At 38.0% G+C, this 25,284-nt stretch overlaps 1 protein-coding gene across 2 annotated transcripts; it reads left to right on the top strand.

The window, feature by feature from the left end:
* Window positions 1-543: 543 nt before the first annotated feature.
* LIPK (lipase family member K) lies at window positions 544-24,361 on the top strand. 2 transcript variants are annotated; one of them, XM_045291583.1, is made up of 9 exons: window positions 544-648; window positions 4,545-4,662; window positions 6,194-6,293; window positions 7,870-7,979; window positions 9,172-9,308; window positions 14,196-14,342; window positions 19,811-19,882; window positions 22,569-22,640; window positions 24,122-24,361. In XM_045291583.1, exons 1-9 carry the CDS (start codon window positions 544-546, stop codon window positions 24,359-24,361), a joined length of 1,101 nt encoding a protein of 366 aa, XP_045147518.1. The 2 variants fall into 2 exon arrangements, with proteins under 2 accessions (XP_045147518.1, XP_004701142.1); XM_004701085.1 differs by having other exon boundaries at window positions 6,095-6,293.
* The last annotated feature ends 923 nt before the right edge of the window (window positions 24,362-25,284 follow it).

Here is a 25,284-nt window from a genome sequence, read left to right as displayed (position 1 = left end):
TGTAATTGCTCCTTAGCTTTGCTGAGACTGTAAATCTTCGCAGGATGGACAGCCTCATCTTTCTCCTGAGGAGTGGCATATGGGTTTGAACCATCCACCTTGAAGTTAGCAGCCCAACTCTTAGTCCAAATGCCACTTTTGATGTAAAATATGTGGACAATGTAATTATTTTGCAAACAATCTAATTATTTTGCAACGATCTAGCCAATTTTCCAAACAACACTGGGTGAACACTTCCTGCTTTCTTCATCAATACCTGTCACTAACGATGAATACAATGCTGATAGTGGACAGTTAGTTAGCGCTTTCTTTAACCAGGCATTATTCTAAGAATGTTGCAGCTTTACTTAGGCTTTAGTAAAACAACCCTAAGAAGTAGGTGAAAATGTTCTCTACATTGTTATTCATAGCAGTAAAGGAAAGTGAAGCTCAGAAAGGTTAGGTTCCCCAAAGTGATTGCCTAGTATTTTTTTTTGTTTTACTTTGTGGAATTTCTCTTTGATGGTAAATATGTTAATATTTCCTTTTCCAGGCAGTCTCCAAATGTGGCAGCCTTTAGCAGCAGCATGCTGGATGCTTCTTCTTGGATCTTCATGTGGTGAGAGCAAGAAAAGAAGCATCACAAATCCTGAAGCTAACATGAATATTGTAAGTCACTTACTGAGGAAAAATACATTAAGAGAAGGCATTGTTAACTCATTATCCTGTTTTAAAAACTTTTTATGGTGAATTGGGCACAGTTTACAGATGATCAGGTGTGTCATTCATTGTAGTCCCAACTGCAAGGACAGGTATCCCACGCCTCGGTTTATTTCCATTCTTCCACTTCCTTTAGCTTTCTTAACTTTGTCCTTAGGTAAACGCTGGCCTTCTACTCTCAAATGACTAATTAATCTAAGGCCTTCCTGCCTCCCGTGTGCTATCATTCCTCTTCCAGGTCTCCATATTTTTTGACTGCAAATGAAAGCCAAGGGAGTGAGTTCTTAAGGGACATAGTTTGGGGGCACCACCAGTCTCTATAGGACCAGTAAGTCAGGTCTTTTTTTATGATTCTGAGGTTTGGTCCCCATTTTCTCCCACTCTATACAAGACCATCCTTGGCTGCAATGTTTATAGGAATCCAGGTATTTCTCCTGTGGAGTCGTGGATGGGCTAAGACCATCAACTCTTGGTTAGCAGTTGATGCTTAAATGTTGGGGTCACCAGGACTCCCTTACCAACTAGTTTATTAGCTGAATTGGCCCTAATGGCAGTTCTGAAAGGTCAGCATGGAAAAGAGTGCCAAGAAAACATTTTTCAAGCGTGGATGCAGGTCACAGGGATGAGGATCATTCTCATTACAGTATAAACATTGTCTGGTGGGGTCTCTAGAGATGATCTAAATCTGCAGGGAGGTGCACTTTTACTTAATTTTTATTTTATTTTATTTTTTTTTTTACCAATTTGTGAATTCAATGGGATTTACATTTCAAATAACCTATTTAATCCAACAACTTAAACGACTTCTCAACCCTTCAATAGCTTGCCCTACTTCCTCCTTTGATTTTTCTTTTCTCTCATATAAATTAATATCTTCCCCTTCACCTGAGCTAATACCTATCAACCCTCCCCCCTCCTCTTACATAAAATCTCATAAACTGGCATAATTTTAAACTATCCCTCCAGTGACCTAGTGTGTGTTTCCTCCACTGTTCCTTGCATGGCTAACTGAATCTAGGATTTCAACCACCTAGCTGAACTTAGAGCAGCAATCGTCTTGCTCCTGATGCTTTGGGCTGCCGTTTAAGGGTGATCTCCTGCAGAGAAGGCCATGAGTTCCTAGTGATTACCTTTTCAGAGAATTCTTGGGTCCTTCCTAAGGTTTTTTTAATAGAGCAATTTCTGTGATGCTGAAAGTTACATCAGCCTGCATATTTGCTTTCATAAGTCCTCATTGGTTTCTATTGCTAAGTTAAGATGACCAAATGCATCTTAACTTAAGAACACATTCATACCAGATGTGGCAAAGGGACAATGCTGAACAAAGACAAGGACCAGTATGCACGAGAAGCTACATTCTAATGGGCTGACCCCAAAGTGCTCCTCCAAGCGTCCACCCACAGGGTTCCTATTTGTGTATACACTGTTCAATATTGAAACCATTACCTACATTCAGATCTGTCCAAGTATTATAACTTTAAGAAAATGTGGATATCAAAGTGTTTTATTGTTTCTTTGTGTTTCTCCACCCAAAGTATTCACAAGTACCTCGGACTGCTGGCCACCTGGTTGAACTTTCACTCCATGAACATCCGTATGTCGCAAACCCTCCTGTGTTTCAACAGATCATTTTCCTCCATGTTCTGAGTACTTCTTAGTTCATAATCTTTCTTTAAGACAAGAAGAATAACAAACATTTACAAAGTCCTTATTTTGTGGCAGGCACTGTTCTGGGCACTTTACAGCAAATCTGAACATTGACACAATTATTATATAAATTTCAGTTGAGGGAAATGAAGTAGAGCTCAAGTTACATAACTAATAAGTAGAAAAACGAGAATCCAATGATATGTAGTCGGTCTCCAGAGTCTAGGCTCTTGCACACTGCATGATGCTGCCCCATGATGCAGACATGAATTCTGTGTGCAAGTCCTGGGAGAAAGCCTAATCTTGACCTTACTTTGGCATTAGTCCAATTTTTGAGTTCTTTCTAGTGTATAATCTTGACATATCATGAATTTTCCTCAACTTTCATTTACTCAACTGTAAAATAGGTACAATTCTATTTCAAAAGGCTGTTGTAAGAATCAATAAAACAGTAGACCTAAGCCACTGGAAAGGAGCACTAGTTAGTCTCTTTTGAGAAGGGGTATCTTCTTCTGTTTATCCCTCTGGATTCATTATCTAACTCTTACATCCCTCTATCTGCCCCAAAGGGTCATCTATAATGGCTAAGTCAACCAGCATCGGCCAATGGAAATCCTGAGCAAGGGGGCTTATAAGGGGGAGGAGAATGGGTTTAAGCTCTTTATTGCCCTAATTTCTTCCATGTGAGATCAGTTTAAGGGGGGCACACCTCTCCATTGAATCAGTTAGCACATTTCAATGAGATCCTTTAAACGTGACCTTCTCCTTCATGCTCTGGAAACTGCTTTCTCCCACCTCCCGTCACGTCTAGGGTTGTATCAGCTCATTTATTATTATCCACAGGACACTGCACCATCCCCTGTGGTTCTCCTCATTAAATGACCATTGACTGTTATTGTAAAAACATTTTGAGAGTTAAGCCAGACAATTTTATTTTTTTCTCCTGCTGTATTTTTTTAAATTATTTGGTATTCAATTCATATATCATGTCCTTCCATATTTCAATCACGTCAAGTACAATTGTTACCACAATCAGTTTCGAAACAATCTTTTTCTACATGCACTCCTTGATATCATCTTCTTTGTACGCCACCACCACAACTGTATCCCCTCCCTCAAACCCCTTATTTTTCTTGCTCTCCCTATTCAATCTTGAGTTCCATATATTTCCATATATCAAAAGACAGAAAAGCATACAACACAGCTTCAAGAGGGTGACCTCCATTGACATAACACCTCTGAGACACACTCTAATATGAACAAACAAAAACTAAATAAGAGAATACAAACCAAAAATACAGAAAATTTTGGAAACCAGATCAGGGCCATCCTGCATCATAGGGAAGATCTACTGTCAAAATTATGTGTTCGGGTCAGAGTTATGCCTTTACTCTTCTATACGCCTCTCTTCCAAGCACTCTGTTTAGTGACCACCTTCCTCCCATCCTTCAATTTTAGATAAGGGGAGTTCCCCGGAAGCTTACTTCCTATGTAGTTCTGCTGTTTTAGGCATTGCTGAATCGCCCACTACAGTGACTACACATATTTACAAGTCCACCAGCAGAGGATAGGAGTTCATATCTCGCCACACTCTCCAGCATTTGTTCTGTTTGTTTGTTATTTTAAAGGGCTACAATTATGGATGTTAGGTGGTTTGTCATCGTTGTTTGACTAGCACATCCCAATGGCTAATGACTGGGAGCACTTCCTCATGTGTTTATTAGCCATTCGAGTGTCATTCTTTGTGAATTGTCTTCTGGTGCCTTGCCCACCTTCTCAGAGGGCTATACGTTTTTTCTTATTGTAAACTTGTAAAGTTCTGTTGATTTTAGTAATTAGTCCTTTGTCTATTATGTCATTATTAAATATCCTTTCCCAGTTTGTGGGCTCTCCTCTTACTCTTTCAATGAAGTCTTTCGAAGAACACAAGTGTTTTGTTTGTAGTAGGTCCAACAGGACAAATACTAATACCAGATCAACAGGTAGTCCCCTCCTCCTTTATCCATGTCTTGTATAGAGTTCCTTCTAGGATCCCTCCTCAGATTATCTTAATTTTCCCCTCCGTATGCTGTTTCCATTCATAAGCAGATACACCGTATGTTGCAACTTAGAATTGTTTACATTGAAAACCATATGTAAAACTGAAGAGGTCACATGCTTAGGTGTTTTTTGTTTTGTATTTCCTTTTCTCTTTTCAGAGCCAGATTATTTCCTACTGGGGCTATCCTACTGAACAGTATGATGTCGTGACAAAAGATGGTTATATCCTGGGAATTTATAGAATTCCTCATGGAAGAGCATGTTCAAATAGAACAGGTAGGAGTTGTTTCGTTATGAAATGATTATGGCCTAAACCAGACATGTCTAAATATCTTGGTAGCAGGAAGATAAATATTGTCCTGAGAGAGATGATTTTGTTTTTCTCTTTGTTTTTAGTTCCCTCCCCCCTTTGGGGGATACCATATCAAGTGAGTTAATTATGTAAAGATAAAATCTAGAGTTTCAGAGAAGGAAACGGTATCGCTGTATTGCTGGTTTTATAGAGCCAATCGCTTCTCAAAATAACTGCACTGCCTTTGTAATTATTCACGAGGACTTTGTTTCTCCAAACTCATCTCTTCTCATTTCTAGTGGACAGCTGTCAAATGGCTGGAAAATTGTCTCTGAGATAAGAAGCCGCCTGAAGCCCAGATCAGAGAGAGGCCATGGGTGCTGACTACCATTTCACTATATTAAGTTTGGCAGAGCTAGTAACACCCATTCTTTCCTTTTTCTTCCAAAAAGTGGATAAATGGACATAGACAGTGAGTTCCTTAATTCCAGATGGCTGAGGACTCTCTGAGAGTCAGGCTAGCCTAACCAGTCTCAGGAAGCCCTTCTAGGTCCCACAGTGGCACAAGGAAGAGAGAGTCCCGAGATAACAACACAGCCTTCACAAACAGTATCTAGCAGGGAGGAAATGCCTTGTTTCCTCTGTCCACCTTTTTTGTTTTCTGTACCAGTTCCCAGGTTCCTTCTTTGCTTCTCTCTCTCTCTCTCTCTCTCTCTCTTTAAAACTCAGATGGCTCTAATTCTGGATTGGGAATAGGGTTTTCAAATGAAATTAACAATGTCAAATTTGAGTGGAAATCGAAATTTCCATTCAAAACCTTCTTTGTTTGTTTGTTTGTTACTTTCTAACAAATTGTCTTCATGAAAATTAAATGAAGCACTGTGTGTAAAATCTAGTGTCTGGTATTCAGTAAGCATTCAACAAATGGTATTTTATTATTGTTTTTCAAATGTTAAAATTTTATGATTTAAAGTTTTGCTCTCAGGGGCTTCTTGAGACATAACATGTTATTAATGTAAACTATGATGTTAGTAGAGCTGATAACTATTGTGCTATGTAGTCTTTTAAGTGTTTCAATTTGCATTTATTTCTTGTAAGTATGGTGTGAGATAGCCTTTGCTGTATCCCCCATCACATGGAAGAGGGGCAAAGGATTCCCATTACATGGATAAGGGATAACTGAGGTTGCTATGTAGTTTAGTGGATTAGAGAACAGGACAATCTGAGTAGGGCACTTAAATAATTTAAAAATGGAAAAATAAAGCATAGAGAAGATAAATAACTTCTAGAAGGGAATGGACAAGAGGTTGGCCCGGCACCAATTTTTCTTCCATATGACAGGAAGTCAGGAAGGAGAACCTTCTTGTAGACATGTGGAAATGGAGACCTGAAATTCTCGTTGCATGTGTTTTGCAGCTCCCAGACCTGTTGTGTACTTGCAGCATGGCTTACTGGCATCTGCCAGCGAATGGGTTTGCAACCTGCCCAACAGTAGCTTGCCCTTCCTTCTGGCAGATTTTGGTTATGATGTGTGGCTGGGGAACAGCCGGGGAAACACCTGGTCTAGAAAACACTTGACGTTGTCACCCCAATCGCAGGAATACTGGGCATTCAGGTAAGGGGATGCCTAGGGAGGAGTAAAGTATGTGCCATGTTCATTTACCTGTGTGAAACCCTCTGAGTTTTCCCTTACTGTCCAATGCGCTTAGTGAAATCTAGGAGAGAGAAACAAAGAACGCACATCTTCTTTCTGCACAGAAACGTACCTTTGTTATTACATCGCTGTCCGTTTTCAGCCCTCTGTTGTGTGTGTAAGAGAAAAACAAGTCCCAAATTCAAATCTATTTTATAGAAACCTTGTAATTAAGTCTTAATGAAGACATAAACAAGATGAAAACATTTTATCTGCATGATGGAGACCATTAGCAGGAGGCCATTAAAGCAGCCAGAGGGTTCAAGGCCATACAGTAAATTAATAGAAGAGGGAAAACAAAAGAAGTAACAACAAAGCCCTGATTGTTGGCAAATCAACTCATCCCTGTTAAGGCTGTTCCAAAGAAGCTGGGAAACAACCGTGATTGCATTATATATACAATTGCTGGTAAGAAACATTTATAGGATTGGCTTTCAGGCTCTCCCACAACCTGGCTACTAAGATAATTGTGATATGACTCACAACGTGTAGCCTTTGTACTCCAATTTCCATGAAGGAGACATCCAGGCAGATCTCCCAAGGGCAAGAATGCCCCATCCCTGAGTTGGCTAAGGGTGTCATTTGTAATCTACCTTCAAGCATGCCCTTCCTCGGGGCAAAGCAGCTGCCACATTGGTGTTTAATGGTCAGAAATAATTCAAACAGAAGCTGAATGTATAACAAGGCTGAAAATGGCATTAAAGCTTCCAGTGTCAACTACAGTCTTCTGCAAACCAAGTGCTTTGGAATGTAATCTCTAAAAAAGTGGGTGTGGTGAAAATGAGAAGGTCATCGGTTGCTGCTGGATGCCGTCATGTTGGTGCCGACTCACTGTAACTCTATGCACAACAGAATGAAACGCTGCCGGTCCTGCACCCTCCTCACAATGCTTCTTCCCTTTTAGGCCATTGTTGCAGCCTCTGTGCCAGTCCAGCTTGTCCAGGGCCTTCCTCTTTTTTCATTGCCCTTCTATTTTACCAAGCTTGATGTCCTTCTCCAGGGACTGGTCTTTCCTGATAACATCCCAAAGTATGTCAGATGAGGTCTCAGCATCCTTGCTTCTAAGGAGCTGTATTTCCTCCAGGATTTGTGGCAGTCCATGATATTTTCAATATTCTTTGCCAATACCATAATTCAAATGCATCAATTCTTCTTTGGTCTTGGATATGTATACTCTAATTTTATTAAAAGAAAAATATCATATCAGCAAAGTATCTGAATGCGTCTAAATACTGCAGTTCAAGCACTGACATAAAGTACCTGGGTAGCACAAATGCTTAAGCACTTGAGTCCTGATCGGTGGTTGAAACCCACTCAGAAGTGCTTTGGAGGGAAAACCTGTGATCTGCTTTCCAAAGGTCACAACCGATGAAATCCCTTGGAGGGCAGTTGTACTCTACCACAGGGTCACCAGGGGTTGGACTATACTCAAGGGCAACTGGTTTGGTTTTAGCAATAATATGGTTTTTCTAATCTTGTTGTTCCTCCTTGTTGGCAGTTTGGATGAAATGGCTAACTATGACCTTCCAGCCACGGTCGATTTCATCACAGAGAAAACTGGACAGAAGCAGCTCTTCTATGTGGGCCACTCCCAAGGCACGACCATAGGTATATTTAGGGAACATTTGATCTGAGACGCGTCAGGTCCACTTCTAGGTCATGTAGGAGGCAGGATTTCTTCTCTCTGTGTGTCTCTAGTTTAGTGACTTTGTACAAACAAAACTGAGAATTGGGATTTCTCCTCAGTACCTAATCCAGAGGTTGATAGATACAATAACTCACCTACTTCTTTGTATATCCAACAACTGCCAGACCCTGGAGTAGATTCTAGGAAGCAGAGATAAATTCTTCCATTAGAGGAAGACACCCCAAAGAAGGCAGAACATTAACAGGCTCAGTGATTAGGTACAATAATCGGTATGATTTCGGTTGGCAGGTAATCATTAGGTTAGGCAAGATCGAGTAATTGAGGTTGAGTAATGTTGGCAATTCTCGGAGGCGCTTCTACCACCCCCACCCCACCCACCCCGACTGTTCTCTTTTGGAGGCCTCGCCTACAAAACCAACAGCATTTTGCCAGCCTCTATTCTGTATCTTTATCTTACCTAGGTTTCCAGTGCAAAATAAATCCTAATACAAGAATTCCTGCCCCGCACTAGGCATTCTATATGCATTTTTTCATTGGAGGCCATGAACAGTTGAGACCATTATACCGCTAATTTATAAATGGCTTAATTTAGGAAAACTTTCTAACAGTGATGATTAAGTAGCTTGTTAATTATTTTGTGGTTTTTACTTTTACTTCTATTTTTAATTTACTCATCATAGGAATCCTATAAGTGTTTTATGATCCAGATTTACAGATTAAGGTTAAAGGTATAGAGAGGAGATAAATTGCCCAAGTTTTCATAAAACTCCCTTGAGTGGGAAGCCAAGATCATAGCCCAAGATTGTCTCATATCAAAGCCTGTCATCAGGCTAGACTGGTGATTGGAGTTTATCAAGACATGCTCCACAATCGTTTGAATTGTCTCCATAACACTCTCTACTTGTAGACCTCCACTCCAAAGGGCGAGGAAACTCATTTTAGTCTGAATTAGTCAATGCCATTCTTGGAATACCCAGAAAACCTGGATTTCCTTACAAATGAGTACATTTGTTTTTGCTCTTTCTTTTTTTAGTTTTTAGTTTTTGAGTTGTTTCTTTGTTATTATTGAAACTCACTACCTTTACTATCTTTTACAATTAAAAATGAAATATTTTTAATCTAAGAAGTAGTTACGGCCTTCTTCCCTTTCAGCTTTCATAGCGTTCTCTACAAATCCAGAGCTGGCTAAAAAGATCAAGATATTTTTTGCATTGGCTCCAGTCGTCACCGTGAAATACACCCACACCCCCCTGAAAAGATTAACATCTCTTTCCAGCAAAGCAATTAAGGTATGTGACATCCCATGTTTAACCCTATAGTAACGGTGGTAGATACATAATCATTTGTCAACTTGAGGATTAAGAGTATAGGGGTGGAGTCTAGTTTGTCAATCAGATCATAGCCAATGAGGCCTCTGTGTGGGCATGGCCTTCTCTTGAGAATTCTGGGAAATCCGGTACTTCCTCCTTAGAGGCGGGAGACACTTCTCTCTCTGCCACTCCCTGGGAGACATTGCAGCTGACAGGGCACATGGAACTACAGTAGTGCCCTAAGTTGGAGAAGCAACATGGACCTACCTTGACCCAGCCAGATCTGTGAAGCGGGAGAAGTCATGTGGAGACCCCTACCAGTGCTGAGATGCTTACAATGCCCCTGGATCCAAAGACTTTCTACCCACTGGCCTGTGATCGTCATTGCGTGTGTTTTGTGAGTCTAAAGAGGACTTTATAGATTGATGTCAGACATATGGGCTAGTATCGGACTTATGGCCTTGCACTGGACTGGGCTGGGATGTTTTCTCAATGTTCAATTCCTCTTGTATATAAACCTCTCCCTTATATACATATGAGTGTCTCCATGAATTTGTTTCTCTAGTCTCCCCAGACTAACCCAGTAACTAAAACGAGCTATAATCTCATTGGATTCAAGAGTTAAGAACCTGAGATGAGTGACGCTTTACAAATTGCTGAGGATAATAGGGTCTCATATTGACTGACAGTATCACCAGCACTAGTAAGGGAGTCCACTATCTCATTCTATCATACCGTCTTCATCTGTCTGAGTCTAGACGCAGTTTTCTGCTGTCATTTCTTCAGAGCAGTAAAGCTAGAACTGATTGGATGAGAGAATAACATGTTGATTCCAGTAAGTTAAATTTGTCTGACACAATTTTTTAGAGGCTCTCAATCAGAATCCACTCCATGGCTTGGTTTGTATAGTGCAGTAGCTGGGACCACAATATGGAGCCTGAGGAAATGAATTTGAGTCCCAGTTCTGTGATTTGGTAGCTGGGTTAAATTGAACAAGATATTAAGGTCTCTGTGAAACATTTCCTTCATCTGTGACATGGTATAATAATGCCCCTACCTCTGAGGTGTGCTATGGAGATTAAATGAGACAGGGCCAGGCCTTGTAGACTGTAAACCATGAATAATTGTCAGATATTGTTGTTGATGTCATTTTCACAGAACACACACTCTCCCGCCATCCGGTGCCCCTCTATGCTCAATTTGCCACTTCACAGGTTTTCAGTCTGCCAGTTTACCAAACCATGGTAAACTGGTCCTAGATTCTCTGTACGAGGTGATAGCTGACCAATCTGACAAACCCATGGTCATCCAGTAGATTACAATTCGTAGCAACCTCGCGTGACACAGAGGAGACCTGCTCCACACAGTGCTTTCTTAGCTACAATATACCTGGAAGCAAATTGCCAAGCCTTGTTTACATGGTATTCGGGTGGGAGGCGGCGGGGGGAGGGATTTGAAATGCAAACTCTTTGATTAGTGAATAAGCACAGCTGCTTGCACTTCTCTGGCACCTTTTGCAATTTGTTTACTGAGTCAAAGTATCTGGTGTGTTGTCCAGGTGTGCACATAACCTTCATAAAATGAAGAGCAAACCAGAAATAATTAGATGATGGTTTCTATAATGGTTTATTATTATGTCCAGACCTATAGCAATTTGAAATACCTTATCCAAATAGAAAAAAAAATGAGAGAAAACTAGATTATTTAAATAACTCATAATGGATATTTAAACTGGTGGAATATAATCTCTCTTGTCTCTCTCATCTTTCAAGTTCTCTCTATCTTTCTCACAACAAGTGAATATGAGCTGCCTGTATATCATATATTCCATTCCATTATTATTCCTTGTAATGGCAAATATTTACTTATATGAAGATTACCTTTAAACATGCAAAGAAGCCATTTCTTTTACAAATTCAGGATTCTACAAAGTATATCCAGTAGGTATTTATAGGATCTAGTTAACCAAACATAGACTAAGACGTTGTACGACATCGGTGCATTAACGCTGTTGTTGTTGTTGCTAAGCACCATAGAGTTAGTTCTGATCTCTAGTGACCTTATTCACAACAGAACAGACCACTGTCCTAAACTGAGCCATCCTCACAATTGTTCCTGTGCTTGAGCCCATTGTTGCAGCCACTGTGTCAACCCATCTGCTTGAAGGCCTTCCTCTTTTTCGCTGCCCCATTACCAAAAATGGTGTCCTTCTCCAGGGACTGGTCTCTCCCGACAACATGTTCAATGTATGTAAGACAGTCTTGCCATCCTTGCATTTACAGAGCACTCTGGCCATACTTTTTCCAAGACAGATGGATTTGTCCTTTTAGCAGTTCATGGTACCTTCAATACTCTTCTCCGGTACCACAATTCAAATACAGATTTTTCTTCATGCGTCTTCCTCACTCAATGTCTAACTTTCACATGCATTTGAGGCAATTGAAAAGACCATAGCTGGAGTCAAGTACACCTTGGCTCTCAAAGTAACATCCTTGCTTCCCAGTCCTCTAAAGAGGTCTTGTGCAGCAGATTTGCCTAATCCAAAAAGTCTTTTCATCTCTCAACTGCTGCTTCCATGAGCATTAATTGTGTATTCAAGCGAGATAAAATCTTTGACAACTTCAGCCTTTTCTCCCGTTATCATGATGCTACCTATTGGTCCAGTTGTAAGGATTTTGGTTTTCTTAACATCGAATTGTAGTCCATACTGAAGGCTGAAATCATCGATCTTCATCAGCAAATGCTTCAAATCCTCCTTACTGTAAGCAAGCAAGATTGTATTATCTGCATATTGCTAGTTGTTAATGAGCCTTCCGCCAATCCCAATACTGCATTCTTCTTCAAATAACCCAGTTCCTCTGATTATTTGCTCAGCATTCAGATTGAATAAATATGATGAAAAAAATACAACCCTGTCACACACCTTTCCTGATTTAACAATTAAGAAACATTAATAGGCACTAATTACTAATGTTTCCATTGCAATTGTCAGTTAATAAAAGATTATGGAGAAAAAGGGAGCTTTATTATAAATTCATACTTCCAAAAGTTTTAACACTTAAACAATATTTTTTCTCTTTCATATCTAGTTCAAGTGATGCTAATCTTATAAAATTAATTATTATGAAATGAAGCAAAATTGAACTTAAATATACAGAGATTATATATTAATTTATGTTTTGAATTTAAGGATTCCTATGTTTTCAAAATTGCCTGAAATTCTAGCAGAGATTTATTTATTTAAGTTAAATAAATAACTAAGTTTATTGATAGGCTATGAAAGAAACCTCATTAATTCTGTAATCAGTCATTAATGATAATAATTGCTAATCTTTTTGCCATATTTAGAAAGTGCTAGAAAGTGTGTTTGGTGCATTATCAACACGATGTATTGTTTTTCACAACAATCCTACTAATAGATATTAACTTTCCCATTTAATAGTTGAAAACTTTCAGGCTAATAGAAATTAAGCTGCTTCTAAAGAATTTTTTATTATGAATTGGGTAAATGTTTACAGAGTAGATAATTGTTTTTACATTTAACAATCCATACACCTTTTATCCCATCTTTTTTTGTTGTGATCCCCTCAATATAACATCATTTATTATACTTTCCCATGTTTTCTTTTTATATTCCTTATTCTTTTCTAATCTTTATGATTTGTCCTGGGATATAATATGCCTTTTGGATCTTAAATGGTTGATTCATCTATGGTGTAAATACCTTATTAATGTTACTATTCCCTTACAGATTCTCTATAATTTTGCAGAATACTGGAGTTAAGTTCAGTTCCAGATTGGAAGGATGACTAAGGGCCACCATTTCAGGGATTCCACTCGTATCTGTCTGACCAATAACCTTGCAGGCTCTTTTGATGGTTTTGAATGTTGCTCCATATTCTCCACCCACTCTATCCAGGACCTCCTATTGTGATCTTTTCCAGAGTGGCTGATGTGGCAGTTCTATTGGTATCAAACTTGGAGGGTCTGAGATTCACACAGTCCTGTAGTCCATTGGACTAAGTGTTTCCACATGTCTTCAATTTTCTTCTTCTTCTTTTTTTTTTCACTCCCGATGGGAGGAGACCAATAGTTACACATTTGCTGATGGCTCACAAGCTTTTAAGATTCATAACTACTCATTAATATAGGATGTAGAACATGTCTTTGTAGCTTTGTTATGCAATTGACTTTGATGTTCCCCAAGACTATAATCCTGAGACCCCAGGCACAGTAACTCATTCCTTCAAGGTGTTAATCTTTCACAACTTTACCATTGCAGGCTCTACTTTTCACGTGTATATTTACAAAAATTCAACAACTAAATTCACTGTCATAAAATCAATTCTAACATATGGTGAAATACATATGTAGAAATATACTGTCACTTATATATCTATATTGATATCCACATCTATACTTAGCTTTATCTTTTAAATCATATATATCTATGGATATATCTATAACCTTATCTATATCAATATATTCATTGGTATCCCATTCACCTTCCCATACCTGTTCAGTTTGCATATGTATTTATACATCCACTTATAGATGATAGTTGTTGTGATTGTGTATATAATAACATTTACCTGGGTTGCTTTTAACTCTTGAGATGGCGTCTAGAATCAAAATCAAGAATGCCTGGCTCCAAAACCTTACCACTTTCCTATGGGCACTGATTTTTCAAGGCACCATTAGAAACATCCCAATTAAAAGTGCTTAGAGAAGAGACAGAAATAAATGAATTGGCCAATACTGAGAAGATGTCTGATTTCATCCAGCCCTGTCTTAATTACCACTCATTCTTTATTCTTAATATCCAATACTATGAAATTTGATCGTGTTTTTTTATTGATCTTTCAGGCTTTCCTTGGTGACAAAGTATTCTCTCCTCATACATTTTTCAACCAATTCATCGCCACCAAGGTTTGCAGCCAGAAGCTGTTCCGCCGTATGTGTAGCCGCTTCATATTTACTCTAAGTGGATTTGATCCAAAAAACCTAAACATGGTATGTGTAAGTAAGTAGTGGAGGAGGGGAAATCAATTGTTTTGTTGCACATAGGTGATTAGAATGCATGCAAACCACATTTTACACTTTCCTTTTTCTCTCCTGGAGATGTCAGTATTTTCATGACATCCAAACAGGGTTGAGAGACTACCTTCTTCAGTAGAAGGATTTAAGGAAAATGCTTTGCTGCTCAAAATCCTCACAAGCTATTGTTGTTGACAAAGATGCCACCAAGGAAAGGTCATTCATTTAGATTAGGGCATACCTGGCTTTACTTGAGCCTTATCCCAAAGCTACTGAAGACTCTCAGGCATTTTAATTTTTTAATCAATCTCCCATTTCCCCAGATTATATGAAAATAGTGATTTTGTGAACCACTTAATCTTTTAATTCAATAGGGTAAAGGTAGGTCTTTCCAAAGATATCTACAGATTTATTGTAAAAATGCATCCTGGAATGTATGTTGAGATTCTTGTCAAATTATATCTAACATAAGTGTAATCCTTTCCTTCCTAAATTACTAAAAGCTGACTTCAAATAGTGGTAAAGGGACAGAAAGAATCTTCCTCTGCTCCCCAAATAGAGAGGAGAGATGGTTGAAGCCAGAATGAGAGAGTGGTAAAGTTAGTCTCCATCATCTCAGAAGTACTGCCGAAAGCCTGTATATTTTCCACTGGAAAACACTGATAACATTGTCCTTGTTTTCAAAGAAAATTTGTAAAAGATTTTTTGTGTAAGCATGCCATAAACACTGCTTTTTCACATTCATTTTCTGTTTACTAGGGAACCTATTCTCACATGCGATTTGTTATTTTTACTGCTTGGTGCTGGTGAGACATTGCCAACTCAGAGTGACCTATGTCCAGCAGAATGAAATATTGCCTAATTCTGTACCATAAACAGAATCATTGCTATATTATATTAGGCCCATTGTTGAAGCCACTGTAAATCAGGCGAGTTTTCTAGAGAAGCGAAATGAATGAAGCTTATATATGTATTTCTACAGAGAGGTTTCTCTTGTGTATAGGGCTCACAAGATTGTACAAAGTGTTAAGTTCAAAGTCATAGGGTGACTTCACTTGATTTGCATACCTGCAGAGGCTGATGAACTCAAGGCCCACAAGTCAGATAACAGGACTCTGACCGCAAAGACAAATGAATTCACGAACTGCAGATATGATAGCAGCCTGCAGATAACACTAGGGATCAGTAGGCAATAGAACAGTCTCAAGTCTAAACAACTGAATGTCACAGGATGAACCAGGCACAGTATCCATACCAAGCAAAAAGCAAGCTTTTCTAAAGCTTCCACCTATATTGGAAGCAGGTTACACCAGAAAGAAATTTCCTTGCAATTGATTGGCTTCACAGAGTAGATTTGATTATGGAGATGATAACATTATATTAGATCTCATCAGGAGGGATGACTACATCTTAACTGAGAAACCACTGAGAACCCTCGTTCACTCAAGTTGACACAAAAACTTAACGATCACAAAGATCTTCATCTTTTGCATGGACCGTCTACTTTCTCAAGCATGATGTCCTTCTTCAAGGTATTTCTACTGATAACATGTCCAAAGGATATGAGATGAAGTCTCACCACCCAATTTTCTAAGGAGCATTCTGAACTATACTTCTTCCAAACAGGCCAATTCTTTCTTATGATAGTCCATGGTGTAGTCAAGATTCCTGGTCAACACCATCATTTCCATGTATCAATTCTTCTCCATCCTTCCTTATTCACTGTGCAGCTTTTGTATGCAAATGAGCTTCTCACATTACCTCGGCTTGGGTCAGGAACTCCAAAGTCCTAAAGGTGACATCTTTAATTTTTCACATTTTAAAGTAGTTTTTATGTATTTGTCCAATACAATGTCATTTGATTTATTGACTGTTTCTCTCATGGGTATGAGAGAAATAAAGTAAAATAAAATCTTTGACAACTTCGATGTTACCTCCATTTTATCATGATGTTGCTTATTGATCTGGTTGTGAGAATTTGTCTTCATTATGTTGAAGTATAATTCAAACTGAAACCTGCAGTATTTCAGCTTTATCAGTAAGTACTTGAAATCCTATTCACTTTAAGTAAGTATGATCATGTCATATGCCTATTGCAAGTTGTTAATGAGTCTTCCTCTAATTCTAATGGCACATTCTTCTACATAGAGTCCAGTTAATTTAATTATTTGCTCACTATACAGATTGAATAAGTGTGATGGAAGGATAGAACATGCCACACACCCGACAGCAGCGTCCTCTTGTACTGAATGAGCACAATTAAATGTTTTTGCAATGGTATCCACATTGTGATCCATCCACATTGTTGAATGTCTTTGCATAGTCACTAAAGCATGGCACACATATTTCTGGTATCATCTGCTTTCAGCCAAGATTTATCTGACATCAGCAATGATATCCCTAATTTCTTATCTTCTCTATCTTGAATTTCTGGCAATTCATATTTGGATGTACTACTGCAACAATTTTTAATATTATCAGAAAATTTCACTTGTTTCCTATTCTAACAATATTGTTAAACAACATGCATTCTATTGGATTATCTGTCAGTGGAGTGAGCATAAAGATGGATCTCCTCCGGTTAGCTGACCAGGAAGCTGTTTTACAAATGCCTTTCAGAGACACACGACAAGCGTATATATTGCATTTGTTTGTTGAAACATTTCAGTTTATGTTCACTCAATTCCTGGAGTATTAGTTTATCTGGAAGATTTTCAGTGTAATTTAAACTTATTCTTTCTATATGATCATATGCTATCTCCTAAAATGGTTGAACATCATTATTTTTTTGCACAGTGACTAACTTTTTATTCCTTCCACCTTCTTTTGATGCTTCTTAGGCCAATCAATCTTTAGCTCATAAAATTTTATAATATTTCAACTTGAAGCTGCATTATTTATTCAGTTATTTCATCTTGAGAAATACTGAGTGTAGTTTTCTTTTTTGTTTTTTAACTTCAAGTCTTCATACATTTAATTATAATACTTTATCTTTTTGAGCCAATCTTTGAAATACTCTGTTTAAATAGTTTATTCCATTGATTTTTCATTTTTACTTCAGTTACTCTAAATTCAAGAGTAAGTTTCAGAATCTTAAGACATTCATTTTGGTCCTTTTGATCCCTGTCTGTTTAATGAGCCTTCTTCCTTGATGTCCTTAATGTCATCCACCGTTTTTATGGCCTCCAGTCTTTCCTGCCCAGTGCCTCCAATCTAATCTTGACATGGTTTTAAATGCAAATATACTCACGATCATATTTAGGCTCTTATGGGCTTGTTTTCCTTACCTTCAGCTCCAACTTGAACTTTTCATATGAGCAATCCTTTGGTCCCTGACATTGTTCGCTTTGATGATATTGAGCTTTTTCCATCATTTCTTTCCAGAAATTTAGTCAATTTGATTCCGGTGTATTTCATCTGTTGATATCCATGTGAATAGTTATCCGTATTGTAGAAAAAAAGGTATTTTCATCGGATAGGTTGTTGTTGTTGACTTTGAAAAAAATCCTATCATGATAGCGCCCATGTTATTTCTATCATAAGGTCATATTTTCCAACTCCTGATGCTTCTTTGTTCCCAATTTTTGCTTCTAATCACCAACTTGACTGCATGCTTAATTAATTTCAGACTGTAGAAGTTTGTAAAACCTTTTGTGTTTTTTATCATTGGAATTAGTGCTTGCTAATAAATTTAAATAATTGTTGTAATAACTGGTCTTCCTTGTAGGTATGTGATTATTATTCTATCACTGGCAGCATTATACTTCAGGTTAGATCTTGAAATGTTCTCCATGACAAGGAATGTAATGCCATTTTCCCTATAATTGTCATTCCTGTCACAATAGACATAAGATTGTGTAATTCAAAATGAGCAATAGTAGTTCATTTCAGCTCATTAATGCCTAAGATATCTCTCCTCAACATTCTATTTTATTCTTGACCACCTCCTGTTTTCCTGTATATGCAGCATATATTCCACATTGTGATTAATCATGGATGTCTATCAGCTGTTTCTTCTCCTTTTGACTCATGCCACATCAGCAAATGAAGGCCAGAGAGGCTTTACTCTATCCACTTTGTTAAGTTGACTGTACTTTGAGAAGAGTTGTATTTTGAGTTCATACCAATCTGAGGTGCTCATTGTCCAGCACTGTGTCATACAATAGTCTGTTACTATGAATAAGGTTTTCCCTGGTCAATTTGTTTTTCAGAATTAGAATCGCCAGATCTTCCTTTCTAGCCTGTCTTTGTCAGGAAGCTCTACTGACACCAGTCTATCATGGGTGACCCTATTAGCATTTGAAATACTGGTGGCATTGTTTCTAGCATCAAAGTAATGTGCATGCTACCATGACACAACAAGTGGACAGATGGTAGATATGTCATTTAAATGGGAGCATATCCCGTTGGTACGTAGATGAGCAAACTACGTGTAAAACATCTTTAAGCATGCACACACACAAATATAATCTCTAAGTACATTATTAATATGACTTAAGAGTGTCCTAAAATGAGACTTCATAAAATTTTGCCTTTGAGCATTCATTGAGTTGTTTCAGCGGAGCATGGGTTGAACATTTATGTAATGAGATTGCCTTTTGTCTCACCTTTGAATACTAGACTATATAATATTATAGCTCCTACGAGGTCTTTACAATTAGGGGCCAGGAATAGCATGTGTCAAATATTTTAAAAAGCACAAAAGCCCAAAATTCAACTCTAGAAACAGATCCAGTAGGTATGGATGGCTCATTGGCCGGTATATATATTTTTAAAACTCTAAGACATTACTTATGCTAACTTTGGTGGAAAGTAACCCATGTATAAATAATCACTTATACATGATGAAGCTTGGGGGAGTTCATGGAAAATTCCATTATCTTTTCATTGCTTTTTTTCCCACAGATTCAAGCCCTCTCATATGTGACCATATATAAGACGACTTGAAATATACATGAATCAGTTCTGTTTTATTGGAAAGAAGCCTAATTTTTAATGAAGGTTAAAATAAATAGTGCATGGCTATGTCTTATCCACAGAGTCCACAGTCTTTATCAGAAAGATTACATATCTGTTCTCATTGTTTGTCACAAGAATTTTCTTGGAATGCACCATATGGTGAAGGAGGGGTTCCTGATTCCTCTCCAAAGAGGACACTGACCTTTTAAATTGATTTCCCTGTGTTTATAGACCTGTTTCAAGTGAGGCTAGAAAAGTGTATTTATTACCTTATGCTTCTAGAAAGCCCTCTGTGAGCTCCTTGGAGACACTATCCAGAAAAAAGAATAGAACCAGATGAGGGGGAAAATTCCTGAAAGTAGACCTTTTTCTGTTTTGCGAATATGCATTTAGAAAGTCTGGTGCTTTTTACATTTTAGAATGTGTAGACTTCTCTCAAACATTCACCTCTGACGTGCAGGTGAGGCATCCTCTCTGTTTTGCAGAGTCGCTTAGACGTTTATTTGGCGCAGTTCATCATGGGAACCTCTGTCCAGAACATGCTGCACTGGTCTCAGGTATGTCCTCCCTGTGCCTGATGCCTGGTGCTACCCTGCAGCTATATTCTGAGGGAGCGGACACCAGGGCTGGCCAGACCCTTCCACTGTTGGTTGGATGTTTCTGGAATCAGCACAATGAGTGTTCCAGAAATATGTTTTACTGAACTGGAATATGGGACATTTTGCAGTGTGAAAAATCAAACTTTTTTCAAAGAAAATTAAGTGTTGATGAGGGACTTAAGTCATTTTATATCTCATGTTTATCCTTATTTTACAATAATTAACAAGCTCAGAAATAAGTCACATTCAATTATGGTACTTTGGTTTTCTGAGGTGTATGTGTGTGTAGACAGAGGGTTACACAGTAATTTGTTATAATTGTGATCTCTAATAATTTACAGTTCAAGTTATAACCTAATATGTTTGTTTCCTCTTTAAACATGAGACTCTCTTCTATATATTTTAAATAAAAAAAATTCCCTCTACCCTGAAACAAGTACAACATGAAACACTAGTTGAGTATTTCCTAAATCCTTTGAATAATTCTAAAGATGACAGCCTTCAAGTACTTTTATGAAGCGAGATGTTCAGTACATAGGTCCTGCTTCTGGTGGAGAGATAGATAAATCTTTAAATTAGCATGACCTCACAGGTATACACAGGTATAGTAGGTATACACCTACTATATATTCTTCCTCATGCTTATATGTATAATTTTATTCCATCTAACAATTTTTTTTCAGTGAAGGCACTGATATCCATATTCTACAAATGCTGGAGGCAATCCCTCACACACTTCCCCGTTGATTTCTTTTAAAGAGAACTGTTATCCATCGACAGTATCTTTCAGTATAAAAATAGGTTGGGAGTATAGACTATCTGACCTTTAGTTACAGAAACAGCTAAAGCAAGCTTAAGGATAACGGTAGCAATATTTATTTTTAAAAGGTAGTTGTTGAGACACTGTATGCTTTATCAATACATTCATTTTTCCTACCAGTGAGATAAATATTGCTACGATTCTCATTTTATTTCATTAAATCAGTTCCTTCATTTCTGAAATGAGAATGATAGTATTATTTCTCTCATTGCTCTGGATCATAAATTAAATTAAGCTTAAATACAAGTCCAGTTCTGTTTGAGGTTAAAACTTAAGCTCTTTCCTAAAACATTCTGCGTTCCATTGCTGAAAATCTGTAGCAATCAAGTAGCAGTCCACAGCTGCCCTTATAACTGTAAATCATGGTAAAATCATGTTTAACTACAAATTGAGATCAAATCAGTAAGTGTGGGAGGAAAACTAAAACAAAAACATCTGTCAAGCTAAGAAAATACCCCTTAGAGTACTCTAGGAATGATTTAATACAAAGCTTAATGCAAATGTGAAAATCATCTATCTACTTCCTGAATTCCGCATAAATGACAAATAGAAGAAAACTAAAACCCAAGACAGATTACATTTAATAGTGACTGTAGGACAGATTAGAGCAGTGGTTCTCAACCTTCTTAATGCTTCACCCCTTTGATACAGTTCCTCATGTTGTGGTGACCCCCCAACCATAACATTATTTTTGTTGCTTCTTCATCACTGTAATTTTGTTATGAACTGGGTGACCCCTTTGAAAGGGCCGTTCAACCCCCAAAAGGGACGCAATCCACAGGATGAGAACCGCTGGATTAGAACGACCTCAACATGGTTCCAACACCGTAGTCATGACCAAAGCAATCACCATAGCTTCCTCCCAGGAAGCAGCAGGTAGGTTGAAACTGCCAGCATTGGACCAATAGCCAAGTGCTTCACCATTGGGCCAACAGAGAGTCCACATGAGAGCGATGGGTTAATGATGTAGTCCGATGTCTGAAATCTGAAAATAAAATTTAACATATGGTTTTGCTTAGTGTCTTAAAGACTTGGTGTTCGGGCTCAGCAGACAATAGGCAGATAACATCCTAGAAGCTCCAAGACAGGGCAATGGAAGCTTTGAAAATAAATATTTTCTTTAATTGTAATAAATCAGCTTATTAAGAAGGAAAGTAATAAGAATACCCTGTAGTTAGCCTCAAGGGGGTGCACAAAGCTCTCCGGCTGCTAACCAACACGTTGGAGGGCCAAGCCCACCCAGAGGCACCTTGAAAAGGCCCAGGGATCTCCTGGCAAGGCCGCTGTTGATAACCCTGCGGAGCACAGGCTGCTTGGAACACATTTGGGTCACGGTGAGTTGAAATCGACTTAGCGCGACGGATTCGATGGGCTGGCATTTTGGAGCACTGCCCCAGAACTCCTGATGAGGCTATGAAGAGAGAAAGTGGTTTCATAGTAATAGTCATCTTCAAGTGCGGGAAATGTGTCCCTGGTGCTTCCAATTTTTAAAAGGAATTCTTGGATCTAAACTATTGAAGAATCATTAGTTACTAAAACTATTTCTAAAATTTCTCATTAAGCATTTGGAGCGTCCATGCCTCAGAATACATCACAGTGGCACAGGGAAGAGTAAAAGTTTACATATATAAACCATTAAGTCAATTCCGTACGTTAGTTCAGATTTTTTGACATTTCTAGTTTTGAACGGATGTACTTTTAATTTTAACTCATGTGCCTAAATAGTGAGAGATAGGTCAAGTCTGTATTTTTTTGCTTACTCTCTTTAACTGGGTGGTTTTCTTATATCATGTGAATGTTTATATTGTTTTCTTTTTACATTAGCTTGTTAATTCTGGCCAGCTCCAAGCTTTTGATTGGGGAAGCCCAAACCAGAACATGAAGCACTTTAACCAGGTACAATAGAGTAATAATAACCAGCAGTTATGTACTGCAAACGAACTATTAAAACCAGTACCTACTATGGCCTATTCACTATGTAGATTTTTATGCACATGACATGCTGCTTATTGGAATCTTATCACGTGCCAATTATTATTTCTGACTCCCTCAATGACATGGCATGGTAAATATTATTATTTCACATTTTCTTCCCAGAGGCTCAGAGAAGTAAGATTAAGTTGCAAGTCCTTTTGGCTACTAAAAAGTCATGATATGACCCCAGATTTCTCAGATTTAAAGTCTATCCTCCTTGTACTGTGTACCAATTACTTCTCAAAACACAGAATGTCTCAGGACTTAAGACTACATTTTTGGTTTCTAAACCATATCTTCACACTTTTTATCCATCTCTAGCAAAATGAATGTTGCCTTCTTCATTTAGGATGTCATTTATTTTCCATTACAAACAACAAAAATATATGAGTTGGTAAAAATACACTCCAAAACTTCATTTGCAAAATAAGCAGTGGTATTACCTAGAGAAAGGTGCGTCAAGATATTCTTGACATAAACTGAAACTTTCCTGAAAAAAATTATATGCTAAAAGATAATACATATTATTACCATGGTTTTGTTCCCAGGACAGAGGCAAATCCAATGATTTTTGACTTTTTGCTGATAGACTTAAATCAAAGTATTCAAGTGCATATAAAGATAAGTACTTTCCTCAAACCAAGGCTGTAGAGTTTGGGGAATTTAAAAATCTTTATTCCTTTAAAAGTATCGAAGGGTAATTTTTAGTGGCACTTTACCTGCAACAATCACAATTTTTTACTTCAAGGGCTGTGAAACGTCTAAATTTTGTCTGCTAAGTTATCATGGTGATGTGTACACACAACACACATAAATACTAAGTCAAAGTAATAGTTTATCCTCTTATTAGTAACCTTTGTCCCAGAAACTTTTTAAGACTCAGATATCTGCTTGGATAAGAGTTGGGCCATCGATGTTAACTTTCATACTAGGCCAGATGTTGAATAAAAACCATTACTCTGTGTAATTCAGGTTCAGGTTTGGATCTTGTACTTGTAATTTGAGGGGGGAAGTGAATCATTAAGAAAAACCAAAACTATACAGAAAATCCACTATGCGTGCTTAAAAAGCCAGAGGCTTATTTCCAAGTGAGATTAATAATACCAGCAGTTTGGACAAGGACACAGCTATTAAGAATATTACTAGAAAGACGGTCCCCAGGAAAATAAGGCACCTCCTTGTTCTAGAATCTTTTCTGATTCCTTCTGAATTTGAAGTCAGTGACATAACTATACACAGCTAATCACACACCGTTAGTTTTGATTCTTTGTAGCATTGTAATGTTTCTAAACACCTTAAGAGTTTACTTTTTTGAAGGGTTTGGTTGGAAGTTGAAAGCTAATATTATTTCTTTAGTGTGGTTTCCTGTAAAGATTATTTTCTTTCTCTCCAATTGCATTTAGCACACACCGCCCATATACAATGTTAGTAAGATGGAAGTTCCGACAGCAGTGTGGCATGGTGGACAAGACATTGTGGCCGATCCCAAAGACGTTGTAAATTTACTCCCTAATATTTCCAACTTTATTTTTTACAAGCTTATTCCCCACTACAATCATGTGGATTTTTACCTTGGAAAAGATGCACCACAAGAAGTTTACCAAGACATAATTAGTTTGATGGAACAATGTTTGCAAAATTGAATACATAAGGGTAACTGACCAATTAAATATTGCTTGATTGCTTGATTGCTTGATTAAATACTCAAAGATTCTCAACTATTTGTGTAATCTCTTTTTCCCTTTGACAATGATGGGGACATGTGGCTTGCTTCAAACTAATAGAATTGACAAAAGTGATAGAATGTCATTTCCTTGTTATGTTATAGCAAAGGTGATGGGATGTCACACCACAATGACATGATCTTATATAAGATTCCATCTCAGCAGACTATAACAAGAGGTTCTCTTTGCTTAATATGGTTAAGAGCCATGCTGAAGAAGCCCATTTCTCAATAAAATGCTTCGAGGAACTGAGGGTGACTTCTAATTAACAGCCAGCAAGTAGTCTGGCCCTTGGTAATAAAATTATAAGGATATAAATACTGCCTCATTTTTGGGTGATCTTGGAAGCTCATTCTTTCCTACTTGAACCTCCAGTTAAGAACACAGCATATTAACCCTTGATGGAGCCTAACCCAGCTAAGCTCTGTCTCAATTCATGACTCATAAAAAAATAGTGTGTTAACAAATGCATATCATTTTAAACTGTGAAATCTGTGCTCGTTTGTGACCAGAAATAGCTAAAAACTAAACCCAAACCAAACCCACTGCTGCTTAGTCAATTCCGAATCCTAGTGACCTTACGGTGCAGAGTATAACAGCTCCCCTGCAGTCCCCAAGCCTGTAAATCTTCACAGGAGCAAATCACCGGATATGTTCTCCCTTCAAATGGCTGGTGGGTTCAAACTGCCAACCTTCCATTTGGCAGACAAACTCCTAACAACAGCACCATTAGGACCCCTTAGTCCGTTATTACTACTATCATGACCCACCTCCACTTTGCTTACGAGCTCTAGAAGAATGCCTGGGTGTGCAAACCCTGGAGCACTTGACTACCCGGCCAA

The sequence above is a fragment of the Echinops telfairi genome, unplaced genomic scaffold, assembly GCF_000313985.2.
Source record: "Echinops telfairi isolate 266 unplaced genomic scaffold, ASM31398v2 ScPeMD7_70;HRSCAF=299, whole genome shotgun sequence".
Lineage (NCBI taxonomy): Eukaryota > Metazoa > Chordata > Mammalia > Afrosoricida > Tenrecidae > Echinops > Echinops telfairi.
The sequence above is the reverse complement of the archived record's forward strand: the minus strand, read 5'-3'. Positions and strand labels throughout refer to the sequence as shown.